We start from the raw sequence: 14,529 nt of genomic DNA, 5'->3' as shown, positions 1-14,529 counted from the left end.
CTATAATCTACTCACCCATTCAAGGCCCCACCTTTCAATTACCATAATAGGATTTTCCACCGTCAACAGTTACAGTGGGAATTAAGTTCCTAATATATGAACTTTGGAGACACAATTCAGCCAATCCACAGCAGAAAATAATACATTTTGTATGTATAGTCCTCCCAAGCCCCTCATCTCTCCATGGGCCATTTCACTCTTTGTACACCAGTGCTGCACCAAGAAAGTTTTATGGCTAATATGTTTGAGAAACACTACGGTATCATTCACCTTAACTGGATAAAGGTTTCTCTTTGGGGGCTTAATAGAAGTTGGTTGTTATTTCATTTGAGCTACAGGTTATTTAGGAACATTTATCCAAGAGTAAATAATGGTCAACTGGAAAATGATCTCCTTTTCTGTTCTGAAATGGGCAGTAAGGAAAGTAGGCCTGAATTGCTTAGAGGAGAGTCAAAATTCACTCTCATTTCTTAACACTTACTGGATTACTCAAATAATGGAATAGAAGAATTATGAATTAATTCAACTTGATGTGGGAAGAGGATAGGGGACCCACCAAACCAAAGGAAGAGTACTGTTTTTTAAAGCCAGATTTCAGAAGGCCCACAATAGCTCTATTCCCTCTCCACAATAGTGCCTGTTCCTTATTTCCAATTCCTTTGTGGCTAGTCACTTTTCTTCCTGTTGTTAGAGCAGACCATAGGTAGAGTTTCAGAACTGATGGGCTATTGATTACCATTTCATGTGCACAGGACACTACTTACAGCCTTAATAGCTTTCTTCTTATACCTGATACATGTGAGTACAAAATTGACTTGGGAGAAAAACTGATGTGATCTTCTTGCATCCGTGCCTTTTCTCAGCTGTGAAAGTCCTGTCTCTGCTTCTCTCCACCTGTGTGTAGCAGGTGAGTTCCTGTCAAGGCTCAGCCTGGATGCCCCATCTTCTTAATCCCCTTTCCCTAGCACTCATTAGAAATGAACCACGCTCACCTCTGCATCCTCTTGGCTCATTATATGTCTGTTACTGCACTTATTCTGTCCTGCATTATATTATAGCTCTTCAGCTGTCCATTTCTGTTGCTTTGCCTCCCACGGATTTGTCACCCCACCTCTCCTGGGTGACAGAACCACAAAAGATAACTCAAAGCCCATCTCTTCTGAGCAGTGAGAAGCCCCAAAGGGATTAATCTCCTGGAACCCTCAAGAGAGAGGCATTCCTTCCTTTTGGGAGATTAACCAAGAACTGGGGTTCTCGCCCTGCATTTATTCTCCATACCAGGAAGTTACAGGAAAAGAACATAGGTGGGGTTATAGTTTAACAATATAGGCTGGCAACATCAGTCAAACAAGCAGAGTGACATTCCATAATGCAAGTTGCAAGAGGTTAAGTCGATCCACCAACAAAACCTTGATCTTAGCAAACATTCTCTCTCCCTACAGTAATTTCCCAGTATCTTTACATATAAATCAGTAACTTGTCTGTCCTTGAGCCAGTAACCTTGTATTTTTTGTAAAGATACAATTTTTTGTAAAGATGCAATTCTTTATCTTACAACAGAGACTTTTAGCCTGGGGAAAATTTCCTGTCTTTTGCAAGGTTAACATTTTTATATGTACTTTTTTTTTTGTCCTTTTTTGTGACTGTGCTCAGCCAGTGAGCACACCGGCCATCCCTATATAGGATCCGAACCCGCGCGGCAGGAGTGCCACAGCGCTCCCAGCGCCACACCCTCCCAAGTGAGCCATGGGGTCAGCCCATTATATGTACTTTTTTTAAGAAGTTGGGCTAAACCTGAAACTACAAGAAACTAAGCCCTGTGAAATATATTTGCTTTATAAATATTGGTATATTCCACACATTTCTTCCAGTAAACTATTAAGTTCCTGAGGTGGATGGGGTGACCAGTTGTCCCAGTTTGCCTGAGACTCAGGGGTTTCCTAGAATATGGGATTTTCAGTACTGTAACCTGGAGAATCCCAGGCAAACCTGGATAGTTGGTCCCCTGCAAGGACCACACATAATTATCCTTTGTGAATCTTACTCCAGCAAGAATAATGCATTGCACATGGAGGTGCTCCTTAAATGTCTGCCCCTCACAGTCTTTCTGGGTGTCCTCAGGGAGGTCTGGCATGGATCCAGATGTAAGTTCTGCCTCCACTGACTCTGCACAGGCATCAGCTGCATCAAGCAAACCTGCTACCTCTGGTGACAGCCTAAGGTGTTGGCACTCACGAGTGCCTTGGTGGCTGCTGCTGCTGCCATACCCACCCCTGGCATCCCCACCACGCCAACACTCCTGCATGAATTCCCCAAAAGTCCTGGCTTGAGGTCCCAACACCGCTCATAATTTCATTTTCTGTAAAGAAAGCCTTTCAGGTTTGGGGGGTTTTTTTTGGCAGGTACATCTCTCCCTAAGACTCACACATTGGTCCACAAGAGCCGGGCGGAAAGCAGGACAAACCCCAGGGATGTGCATTGTTCTGACAATCACGCCATCCCTCTGGCAAATCAGGTGTTGTTACTGAACCTGATTCTTTTTTAAGATGGTGGTTCAGAAGTGAGGCAATTGTGCACCCTCTCCTCCCCCACCCTGGGACATCTGACAAGGTCGGGAGGCATATTTGGTTGTCACAGCTGGGGTAGGGGAGATGCTACTGGCATCCAGTTGGCAGAGGCCAGGGATGCTGCTAAACACCCTCCAGTGCCCAGGCCAGCTCCTCCCACAATAGGGAATTAGCAGGTCCCGACTGTCAACAGTGCCGAGGCTGAGAAACCCTACCTACCTCAGGATGAGTTCTCTCCATAAGGGTACAACCCCTTCTCCAAAACAGGCCTCCGATCAGCCTGTCCCCAGACCACCAGATCTGCCCAGCCATGTCAGACTGGTTCCTATCAGGAACTCAAGTTGAACAGTCCACTCTGCTTTGTGGTGGGGTCCTAGAGAGTTAGAGCAAATCTGTAAGACTCCCAGGTGCATCCTTATGCTGGTGGGGTGACCTGCTGAGATGAGCCCCAGGCTCCACCGCCTCCAAAGCTCAGCCATGTCCTATAACCTGTTTCCGCTACCTGTACACTGAGGGTGTGAGTCGTGGTCACGCGCCTCACTCACAGGGCAGCTCATACAGATTAATAACAGAACTCGAGGACCATCGAGTGCCTTGGGCCCAGTGGGAAACAGAAATATAGATGTTTACATGACTGTGATGCATGTTTTCTGACTAAAAATACAGGAGGGTACTTCAAAAGTTCATGGAAAATGGGATTAAAAGAGAGTGTGAGGGCCAGCCTGGTGGCGCACTGGAGAGTGCGCCACTTGGGAGCATGGCGGCGCTCCCACTGAGGGTTCAGATCCCATGTGGAGACCGGTTCCCGCTCACTGGCTGAGCGTGGTGCGGGCGCAGCACCGAGGGTTGCGATCCCGTTACCAGTCAGTAAAAAAGACAAAAAGGAAAAAAAAAAAAGAGAGTGTGAATCTTTCCATGAACTTATATCTTAATCCGTCTCAGTGCTCTGTGTTACAATATCATGGGGGAGAAGAAATTTTTTTTTTTTCCTTTTTGTCTTTTTTCGTGACCGGCAACGGATTGCAACCCTCAGTGTCGCGCCCGCACCTCGCTCAGCCAGTGAGCAGCCGGTCTGTATGTGGGATCCGAACCCTCGGCGGGAGCGCCACCGCGCTCCCAAGCGGCACACTGTAGCAGTGCGCCACCGGGCCGGCCCAAAAAATTGTTATTTTCCAGAAAAAATGTTCTAAAAGGATAAGGACTTTGTGACATAGAGTTTTCAGGCTTCCAGGTATAGGTAGAAGAATGACCAGGTGGGGCTGGGAGCTGACGCCAAGCAACCAGGGGAAAAGAAGAGCTCCCCAGAGCTTCCCGAGATGTGCCCATGTACCCAGCCCCCCACATACACACTCTTCTCACACACGTCTTCCCAGGAGATGGAGTCCCCTGAGATCATTTTGGAATATACGAAGATCATTCAGACAGATGGAGGTGGTGTTTCCATCGCANCGCCCGTACCAGACCAGGACCGGCAATGGGATCGCAGCCCTCGGTGCTGCGCCCGCACCTCGCTCAGCCAGTGAGCGGACGCTCTGTATGTGGGATCCGAACCCTCGGCGGGAGCGCCACCGCGCTCTCAAGCAGCGCACTGTAGCAGTGTGCCACCGGGCCGGCCCAAGAAATCGTTATTTTCCAGAAAAAATGTTCTAAAAGGATAAGGACTTTGTGACGTAGAGTTTTCAGGCTTCCAGGTATAGGTAGAAGAATGACCAGGTGGGGCTGGGAGCTGACGCCAAGCAACCAGGGGAAAAGAAGAGCTCCCCAGAGCTTCCCGAGACGTGCCCGTGTACCCAGCCCCCCACATACACACTCTTCTCACACACGTCTTCCCAGGAGATGGAGTCCCATGAGATCATTTTGGAATATACGAAGATCATTCAGACAGATGGAGGTGGTGTTTCCATCGCACTGTGCTCGTCCTCCCGTACAGCATCCGTTCATAACCTGATGGATAGTTTGAGTTTCCTACAGTAGACAGAAGACTTCTCAAGGGCAGATGTGACTTTCTCATTTTTTAAGATCTCCTGGTAGAGTGTCTGGTGCATGGCATGCTGTCCACAATGTTTGTTGGATGAATGAAGGAAAGAGTAAATAAATAATGGGTGGAGCCCTGCAGGGGGACCTCGGAGCAAATTCTGCTTTGCTGTTTTGGGAAGTCTCACCTGGTCACAAAGAGTAAAGGCCCAGTGCATCTCTGTTTTATTTCTTAAAATCAGGTAGTGCTTTGAATGGATTTAAAAATACCAGAGGAAGACAGCAAAGATGTCATTAGAGAAATGAGAATGCTTTTTATTCAGGCTTAGCAGGTGACCCTCTCCTGATTCTGGGATGCATTTTTTCCAAGTGCGTGTACAATTTTAAAGCCTGGTTCTTCCGGCACTTGGCCCTCTGTGTGTGCTTTTATCCTACCCTGGCGAAGGAAGTTAAAGCATTATCTGTCAAGTCTGTGGAAGGGATCTTTTACGTACAGAGGATTTTGTTGTCAGGAGGTGATGGCTTAGGGGCTACGAGTGTGCTCTGGGGTGGTTACACCCCAGGCCTCTGTCCCCAGTCCCTTGACTAATTCTATGAGCTCCACCATCACAATTTTGTTGTCAGGAGGTGATGGCTTAGGGGCTACGAGTGTGCTCTGGTGTGGTTACACCCCAGGCCTCTGTCCCCAGTCCCTTGACTAATTCTATGAGCTCCACCATCACTCTGGGTTCCTGAGACAGCTCTGATTTTTCTTCCACAGGAGAGAAGCAGAATTCTCAGAACCAAGCCTGCAGCCAGGGGGAGCCCTGCGAGCCTCCCGCGCAGCATCAGTAGAACCTTCTCTGAGATTTCTTTCCTCTGAAATTCTCCTCTCTACCTTTCTGAGCCCTGTCTATCCTTTCCAGTTCCAACCATTCCAGCCCACAGGATTTGCCGTGCTTTTTTCTGAATTCTGTATACTTATTTCTATCAGTGCCATGAGGTGTCTGATTATTTTATTTGAGCTCATTTTATTTCCCAACTAAGTTTTAGGAGTATAAGAACTGTGTCTTCTATTGCTTTGGATTTCTCCCAGCAACCCCGGGAAAGCATCCAATAAACTGGCTCTGTAATTGGAGCTCAGAGATTTCTAGAAAGCTATGATGTGGACTGGATTGTTTGGAAATTAAGGAAAGTAGTCAACACAGGGACAAAAGGAGCAAAATGGAAGGCTATGCAGAATGTCAAAATATCACGAATATCATCTCGCCGGTAGAATCTCTCCATTAACTTGCTTCCTAAAAACTCCTGTGAAAGTAATGCATATATACATACATACATACATGTACATTTAAACAAATATCGACATACATGCATATATTTGCACATATATTCATACACACATTTACACATACACACCCATATATCTTTTTTTTTCTTTTGGCTGCTGGCTGGTACAGGGATCTGAACCCATGACCTTGTGATTATAAGGCTGCACTCTAACCTACTGAGCTAACCAGTCAGCTCCCCACCCCATATGTATCTTAAACACACACATACACACACACACACACACGAAGTATACCCTCAGCAGAGGGTTTTAGCAGATTAGCCAGGGGTCACTGTGCAGAGAACAGGACGTGGGCACACAGCAGGTCAGCTTTGAAGGGAAGCAGGTCAAGACCAGTCCAGAGCCAGAGGCCTGGCCTTGGGAGGGCTGGGCCACGTGGTTGCTTTGTCAGGACGCTGGAGCTTGAGGGGTCAGGTGCCAGGATGAGCAGAGTCACAGAGAGGAGACGTGGGAAGTAGTGACAGTAAATGCATCTGCTTGGGGAGGGAAGGCACGATGACTGTATTTCTGCCTGGTCATCCCCTCAGACAGCCGTAACACCAGATGTTTCTGAGGGTCTCTAGAGTACTACCAAAGGAGTGACTTTTCAACTTTGTTCATTCAGTCCTTAATACTATTGGTGTGTGGCACGCACAAGAAAAGAGAGTCGTAGGCAGGGATTCCAGTCTTACCCTCTCTGGACTTTAGCTTTCTCACCTGCAAAACGGAATCTGTATCTTTGGTATTTCATAGACTTCTTATGGGAGTGAGAATCTGGTGTCATTTCCATGACACTGCAGGGCCCCAATGAATCAAGGGTGCCTTGCCTCTGAGTTGTAACCAACCAGATCGGCATGTTTAAATTTCAGTGTTCTCCTGATCAGATACGTACAGGTACAGGCCATTGGGATGGCCAACCAGAAAGGTCTTAGATCCCATCTCTGCTCTCCTGGCAGTTTACTTGGTTCACTGCAAGTCCCTTTTGCAAAGATACATACAGGTACAGGCCATTGGGATGGCCAACCAGAAATGTCTTAGATCCCATCTCTGCTCTCCTGGCAGTTTACTTGGTTCACTGCAAGTCCCTTTTGCACTTTACAGGAAAAGTGTGTGTTTGTACCTTGCCTGTTAACATGAAAATAGGAACCAGACATACTTGTGCTTTGTTTTCCAGAGAGATGTGCATCCAACAGGATGGGAGGATTCATCTCACTGTTGTTTACTTTGGGAAAGAAGAAATGAATGAAGTCAAAGGAATACTTGAAAACACTTCCAGGTGAGTACAGAATGGAGCCGTAATAAGGCATCATGGTAACTGGACTCACAAGTGCACATCCAAGTCAGAAATATCTTAGTTTTATTTTCCTTAACACTGTGGGCAGACTGGGAGACTGACTGATTGCTGGCTGTGTGTACGGGGAAGTTTATGCCCTCCGTCCCCAGGAGACCACCCTGTCTGACACTGGTCTTCATTGTGCAGGGTGATAACTTTGACAATGGAGAGAAACTGCCCTGAGCAGCAAGGACGGGGAACATGGGCTTTTCTGAGCTTCTGCGCGACTGGATGTAAGCGCTCTAACACTGTGGCATCCGGGACTGTGCGTCACAGGGTGGGCGTTAGGGACAGCACAGCTGTGCAGTAAGCTCTGGCTCGCCACAGCTTGAGGGCCAAGAGTGACATTCGTGCTCAGATCTCATCCACTTAGCAAACAGTCTCAGCCTTTTGGCTTTCAGTCATTATGCATTCGAGACATTGGGGGAAGTCAGAAGTGAGGGCTGAGACAAGATCCTTGATTCAACCTACCCAGTTGAACAGAAACGATTTAATCAAAAACTGTAGACCGGGCCGGCCCGGTGGCGCACTGGATAGTGCGCCGCTTGGGAAGCGCGGCGGCGCTCCCGCCCAAGGGTTCGGATCCCACATACAGACCAGTTCCCGCTCACTGGCTGAGCGAGGCACGGGAGCAACGCCAAGGGTTGCGATCCCGTTGCCGGTCCCCGGTCCGGTACGGGGGCAACACTGAGGGTTGTGATCCGTTGCCGGACACGGAAAAAGACAAAAAGACAAAAAAAAAAAAAAAAACTGTAGACCTAAGATGGTACATTTATACCTAGCTGATCAGTTGCGTGGAGAATACATGTACTCAAAAGCAGCATAGACAGGTTATTGTTTCCTATCAAAATAAATTTTAAACCCACCCCTATGGCATCTTCTACCAATGAAGAAACCAGAATGGTACTGCCAAGCTCCCCTTAGGTGGGCAGGGCTTCAGCTGAGCAATCAGGTGGGTAGTTTCCACCGAAGCGACGCTTTGAAGGTGCTCGATAGTGCTCAGTGGCAGATACAGTCTGAACAGGTTCAGACGTCTTAGATGTAAACATGGCTCTCTGCATTGAGTGTCTGGCAAATGATAATAGGATGACAGCTGAAGGATAAGATTCCAAGACTGAGCAGTTTTTGTATTTATTTTCACACTTTGCTCTAGCTTTGTATTAATGACACAAGATCAGAATGCTAGTTATAATTATTCCAACATTGTACAGTAGGAGTCAGTGAACGGCTCACTGGCCAAATATTGTCTGCCACCTGTGTTTGTAAATAAAGTTTTATTGGAATGCAGGCACACCTGTTTGTTTACATGTTATTTATGGCTGCTTTTGTGCTACAGCTGCAGAGTTGAATAGTTTCAACAAAGACTGTGTGACTCACAAGGCCTAAGCTACTTACCATCTGGCCCTCTATGGGAAAAGTTTGCTCACCAGCATCCATTCCTGGACATAGGTTTGTGTAAGTTTCCCCAGTGATTCCACCCAGGCAGTCAGGACTGAGAACCATTGCACGAGAGGGTGCTGGTTTATTCAGGGGCTGTCCCTCAGCAGCCCCTCGACAGCAGCCCCATTCCAGGGTATTTTAAGCTGCTCTCCAGGTGTCTCTAAAGTGCATGTCCCTCGACAGCAGCCCCATTCCAGGGTATTTTAAGCTGCTCTCCAGGTGTCTCTAAAGTGCAACCAGGATTGACAGTCTCCGTTCTATTGGGCCTGGCATCTTTCCAACATATCAAAGAATGACCAGACATTTGCTGATGGTTACACATAATCAAATTTTTACCAGTCTGATGGATAAGTAAGCGGCTAGTTTTTAGTGACCAGAATGTTTAATTACTTTTATCAAGGCATCCTTCTCCATATCAATTTAGCTGGCAAGCTGAATTCTCAACCAGAAGGTGGCCTGGTGAGCAAAAATACATAGAATCTGAACAAAGAAAGTAAAATAATTTGAATAGTAGGGACGGTTTGCCTAAAACCTTGGAAAACATCAGAGATCAGTCTATACCATACAGAGAAATTCATGCTAGAGACTGAGTTGATTGGTGCTTTCATGTAATGCCACGTACACTTTGACAAAGTTCATTGGAATCCCATTTTTCTGTGTTGATATCCTCATTCTGTTTACTGGTGATATCTGTAGTGTTCATGTCACTGATGCTTGAGGACATCTCCTGGCCCCTCTCATGGTGTTGCTTTGGTCAGGCCACCTCTCATAGGAATGCCCAGACCTCTGCAGCTGGCCTGAGTTGACTCCAGATGAATCTGTCTGCATCACCGTTGCCGTAGCCTGGTACCCAAACTGGCTCCTCCTTCGAAGCTTGTCCTTATGACTTACTGCCTCCCAGCCAGACCAGGGCATGGTTTACCCCTTTGTCTTCATTCCCCCTTACTCTCCTCTTCTTGGGATTCCTTCCAGCTTCCACACCTCCCCACTCTTCCCTCTTCACCCAAGTCGCCACCTCGGGAGCTCTTTCTGACACTGGTCCTTTCCTCTCTGAGCTCTGACTATGCTCACTTTCAGCACATCTTGCATTTGGCACTTGGCGTGTGATTTGGTGATTCATATGTCTTCCTGTTGTCCTAACTTTGCAACTGGATTGTAAGCTGCTCAGTAAGTGGTACTACGTCTCATGCTTCCAACACTTAGCACAGCACCTTACACAGAAAACGACCAAAGTTTGTTCATAAAGAGAAAGATAATGTCAAGTGAATAGTATATTTGTGCAGATAGTAATTTACATGTATATTTCTATATGAGACCTTATTTAAATATCTTTTTTTGCATTATTTTAAGGTGCTAAAACTTTTGTTTAAAGGCATCTTATTCTTGAACAATAATAATAACTGCTATTATTATTTGCATGAATTATCTTATTTAGTGTTTACAACAACCTTTTGCGATATATGCTATTATTATCCCCATTTCAAGGGCAAGGAGACTGAGGCTTGGGGTTGTTCCTCAGGCTGTCGTCTCTGGTGCATGGGAGAGCCAGGATCTGAACCTCATCTGTTAAGTTCCAGGACTCACAGTCTTAACATAGCACCGAATTTTCACTTCAATTTGCCCCATCCCAAAACCCTGAATTACTAGTTGATGTTAATAAGATTTGTAAGAAGACTAAATGAAATTTATTTCATTTGGAGATTAGTATTGTGATTGAACTGATCTAAATTCAGCTAAATGCATATATTTTAAGAATATCTAAAAAACATCTTATTTAATAACTAGTGTTTTACACTCTCTCCGCCTAGGTTTATGCTTACTCAATGGAGCTTTATACTGCAGTTGATTGCTATAGATCATTCTTTTGCAAACTCGTTAGTGATTCATTAGTGTGTTGTGAAATCAATTTAGTGGGTTATGGCCAGTGTTTTTAAAAAATGAAATAGAAACAGTAGAAAATATCAGAGTGAATCATAGGTATAAGAATAAATATTGTTTCACAAAACTTTAATTTCAGTGTGTGTGTGTGCGCACACCCATGTGTGTACTACATCATGATGTATAATATATTTCTTTGTAAAGATTATGGTCAGAATGTTTACAGGCCACTGCCATAGATAACAGTATAAGTCAGTTCTTGATATTTGATTCTCGTTCTACAGATTTTTTCCAAGCTTTATTTAATCTCAGATTAAAGCCTAGCTCAGTGGTTCTCAATGATAAATGTGCTTTGGAATAACCTGGGTGCTTTAAAAAATTCAGATTCCCAGGCCCCAACCCCAGAAATCCTGAGTCAGTAGGCCCAAGATGAAGCCTGGGAACTGACACCTCAAACTATATCCACACCTGATGCTGATATGTGTGGTCTATGGACCACATTCTGAGAAACACTGGCCCAAGCAGATACTTGCTTGGAACTGTGTAATAGGAAACCTTTTAAAAAATTGTAACTGGTAGATGAATTGGCATGAGTTGACATTTACATTAGAAGTTCATCTTTGTCCAGTCATGAGGTTACAAAGGCGTCTTTCAGAGGCACCATCTCTGAGACAGAGATCCTAGAGGTGAGTCACTGCCCTGCCAGTGGGCTGGGCAGGGAGTGGGTGGGTGTGTTCAGGGACCTGCCTTTCCCTAATTTGCTTGACAAATACCCTCAGGAAGGTTTTATCAGGACATCCTAGAAGAAAATTGGGGGGAAAGGTTGTGTTCTGTGTTTCTGTGTTGTTTTTTTCCCTGAAATTTGAGCAGCATTGTTGTTTGTTACTATTTTTTTCTTAAACAGTAGATTTTTAGATAAGCATCTCATCTCTCAAATGGAATGAGCTGCATACTGAATCCTTCCCCAGTAGATAGGGCATCTTAGACCGTGGGACAGAGGTAGGGGACAGTACTGTGCAGAGTAAGACATCTCAGGCCTGTGGCTGTCTCACTGGGTTTTTGCCAGAGATGCGGCTAAGCATGACTGTGCTTGGTGTACCAGCTCGTTGGGGAGATGTGTCTGCACTCTGAATTGTTCTTTGGAGGATTTGAACATGTCATATAGATTATAGTCTTGTGATAATGTTAAATTTCCTGAGTGCAATTATTATATTTTTATAATGTTATGAAGTAGAGTGTCCTGGTTCTTCAGAGGGACATGTCTTCAAGATGAAGTTGTCATGATGTCTACGGACAACTCACAAATGGTCCAGAGAGTGAAAGAAAGCAAATATGGCAACATGTTAATATTTGGTGAATCTAGGTGAAGAGTACATGGGTACTTCTTATACTATTCTTACAACTTTTCTGAAGGTTTAGAATTTTTCCAAATAAAAATTGGGGAAAAATTTATTACGAAAAAAATTAAATGATATTAAGCTCATACAATGGAATGTAATACAACTGTTAAAAGAAGGAGAAAGGCTGATAGCAATGAAAATGGAGTAAAGACCTCCACAAAGAAAGCGAAACTCTTACACATTGTTGGTGAGAACATGAATTAATACAGCCATTCCAGAAAACAGGATGGAGCTTCCTCCAAAAACTAAAAAGAGTGCTACTATATAATTCAGAAACCCCACCACTGGATATACAAGGAAAGTAAATCAGTATAGCAAAGAGACATCAGCACTCCCATGGTTATTGTAGCACTATTCACAGTAACCAAGATATGGAATCAGTGTAGGTGCCCATCAACAGACAAATGGATAACAAAAATGTGGTATACATACATACAATAGAATACTACTCAGCCATGATAAAGAATGAAATCCTGGCGTTCACGGCACCATGGATGAGCTTGCAGGACATTGTTAAGTGGAGTAAGTCAAGCACAGAAAGATAAATACCCACATGTTCTCACACATAGATGAAGCTAGAAAACAGTTGATCTCATAGAAGTAAAGAGTAGAATGGTGGTTACTAGAGGCTGGGAGGGGAGTGGGATAGTGAGAGGCTGATCAATGAATACAAACTTAAAACTAAGTAGAAGGAATAGGTCCTAGTGTTCTATAGCACTGTAGGGTAACTATAACAACAATTTATCTTCAGAAAGCTGGAAGAGGGGATTTTGAATGTTCCCAACACAAAGAAATGATATATATTTCAGGCAATGGATATGCTAATTACTCTGATTAGATCATTACACATGGTATACGTGTATGGAAATGTCACACTGCACCCCATAAATATGTACAATTATTGTGTATCAGTTAAAAATAATGATGAAAGCGAAAAAGAAGACCTCCACAAACACTCTTTTCCATAAATGCAATGAGAAAATTGGTAAAAACAGACAGAATCAATTTTTCACAACTCTGGAAGTTAACCAAAGCTTGCAACAGCAAGCAATGCTCTGAAGAGCATTTATCCAAGGAAAATGGCTGAATTTTGTTGTGAAAGGGAGCTTTGTGGAGCTTTAACTTGTCCTATTTGTATCCCCCCCCTCCAGATCTGTGATAACTTTGAAATTTCGCAGCCCTCAAGCACAGAGAGTGCCACATCCTAGCAGCCACCAGAGGGAGAAGCAGAATGGGGTGGGAGGCCCTTTAAACCATCCTCATCAGAGAATTGTTATTATTTGAACTGTCTTGATTGTATGGAAGACTCCACTCACAAGGTTGTCTTTATTTGACCTGATTCAGAGCTCTTCCAGGGCAAAAAGCCTTTGAGAGGGTGGTGGGGATGTATTTGTCAAAAGCAATTATAGGAAGTGTTTAAGTGCATCTACCTGAGGCAGTAGATAGAGTTGGGGCAAACAATAGACTAACCAAAAAGCTTAAAAGGTAAATCTGGGGAATGAGAGTCACAGGGGCTTTGAAAAGCTCCAACTCATTCCTGGGAATCTGAAGGCCACGCAGATACCTAGGGTTGTGCTCACACTTAGGAAAACCTAATTAGGTCATAAGCTCTCACTTGTGTGGTACCTCAAGGCTCTGTGCAAGCAGGGAGTAAAGGCAAAGGTAAGTTGTCAGCTGCCTGGCTGAGTGTTGAAAGTATACCCTGATATGCACCCAGAGTCCCTCAGCAAAGACTGGGAGACATACCGGTTCCAGGCATTTAAGGAAATCTTTGTCCAGTCATTAGCTGACCATTAAGTAGTCACACGCAACAAAGAATACTGATTTTACAGAATTAGTTCAGGAAAGTCACTAATCAAACAAATGAACAGCAGCAAACTTGGGGGAAGGGAGAGATGCTGATTTTCAAGGCTGCCACATTACGTTATTTAAAATGTCCAGCCTTTAACAAAAAGTATGAGGCATGTAAAGAAACATGAAGCTATGAATCATGCACAGGGGAAAAAAAATCAATCATTAGAAATTGTTCATGAGAAAGCTCAGACACTGGACTTATTAGACAGACTTAAAATCAGCTATATTAAATATATTCAAAGAAGTAACAGAAATCACTTTTCAAGAACTAAGGAAAAGTATGAAAACCATGTTTTACCAAGTAGAGAATATCAATAAAGAAGTAGATATCATAAAAAGAATCAAATAGAAATTATGGAGTTGAAAAATACAGTAACTAAAATGAAAAAATCACTAAGGAGAGCTCAATAGTAGGTTTAAAGAAGCGGAAAGGGCCGGCCCGGTGGCGCACTGCTACAGTGCGCCGCTTGGGGGCGCGGTGGCGCTCCCGCCGAGGGTTCGGATCCCACATGCAGACCGGTTCCCGCTCACTGGCTGAGCGAGGTGCGGGAGCGACACCGAGGGTTGCGATCCCGTTGCCGGTCCCCGTCCGGTACGGGCGCGACACTGAGGGTTGTGATCCGTTGCCGGACACAAAAAAAGACAAAAAAAAAAAAAAAAGAAGCGGAAGAATCGGTCAGCTCTAAGCTAGGTCAATTCAGATGACCCAATCTGAGAAACAGAAAAAAGAATGAAGAAAATGCACAAGCCTCAGAGATTCATGGTATACCATGA

At 44.6% G+C, this 14,529-nt stretch overlaps 1 protein-coding gene across 1 annotated transcript in view; it reads left to right on the top strand.

Moving 5' to 3' along the window:
- Positions 1-14,529, top strand: part of CSGALNACT1 (chondroitin sulfate N-acetylgalactosaminyltransferase 1) — a 49,824-nt gene that overhangs the window by 10,089 nt on the left and 25,206 nt on the right. Inside the window, exon 2 of the mRNA XM_008588176.1 lies at positions 7,025-7,126. Coding sequence (XP_008586398.1) covers positions 7,025-7,126 — 102 coding nt within the window. The remainder of the gene's footprint in view (positions 1-7,024; positions 7,127-14,529) is intronic.

The sequence above is a fragment of the Galeopterus variegatus genome, unplaced genomic scaffold (assembly GCF_000696425.1).
Source record: "Galeopterus variegatus unplaced genomic scaffold, G_variegatus-3.0.2 Scaffold4705, whole genome shotgun sequence".
NCBI classification, from domain to species: domain Eukaryota; kingdom Metazoa; phylum Chordata; class Mammalia; order Dermoptera; family Cynocephalidae; genus Galeopterus; species Galeopterus variegatus.
The sequence above is the reverse complement of the archived record's forward strand: the minus strand, read 5'-3'. Positions and strand labels throughout refer to the sequence as shown.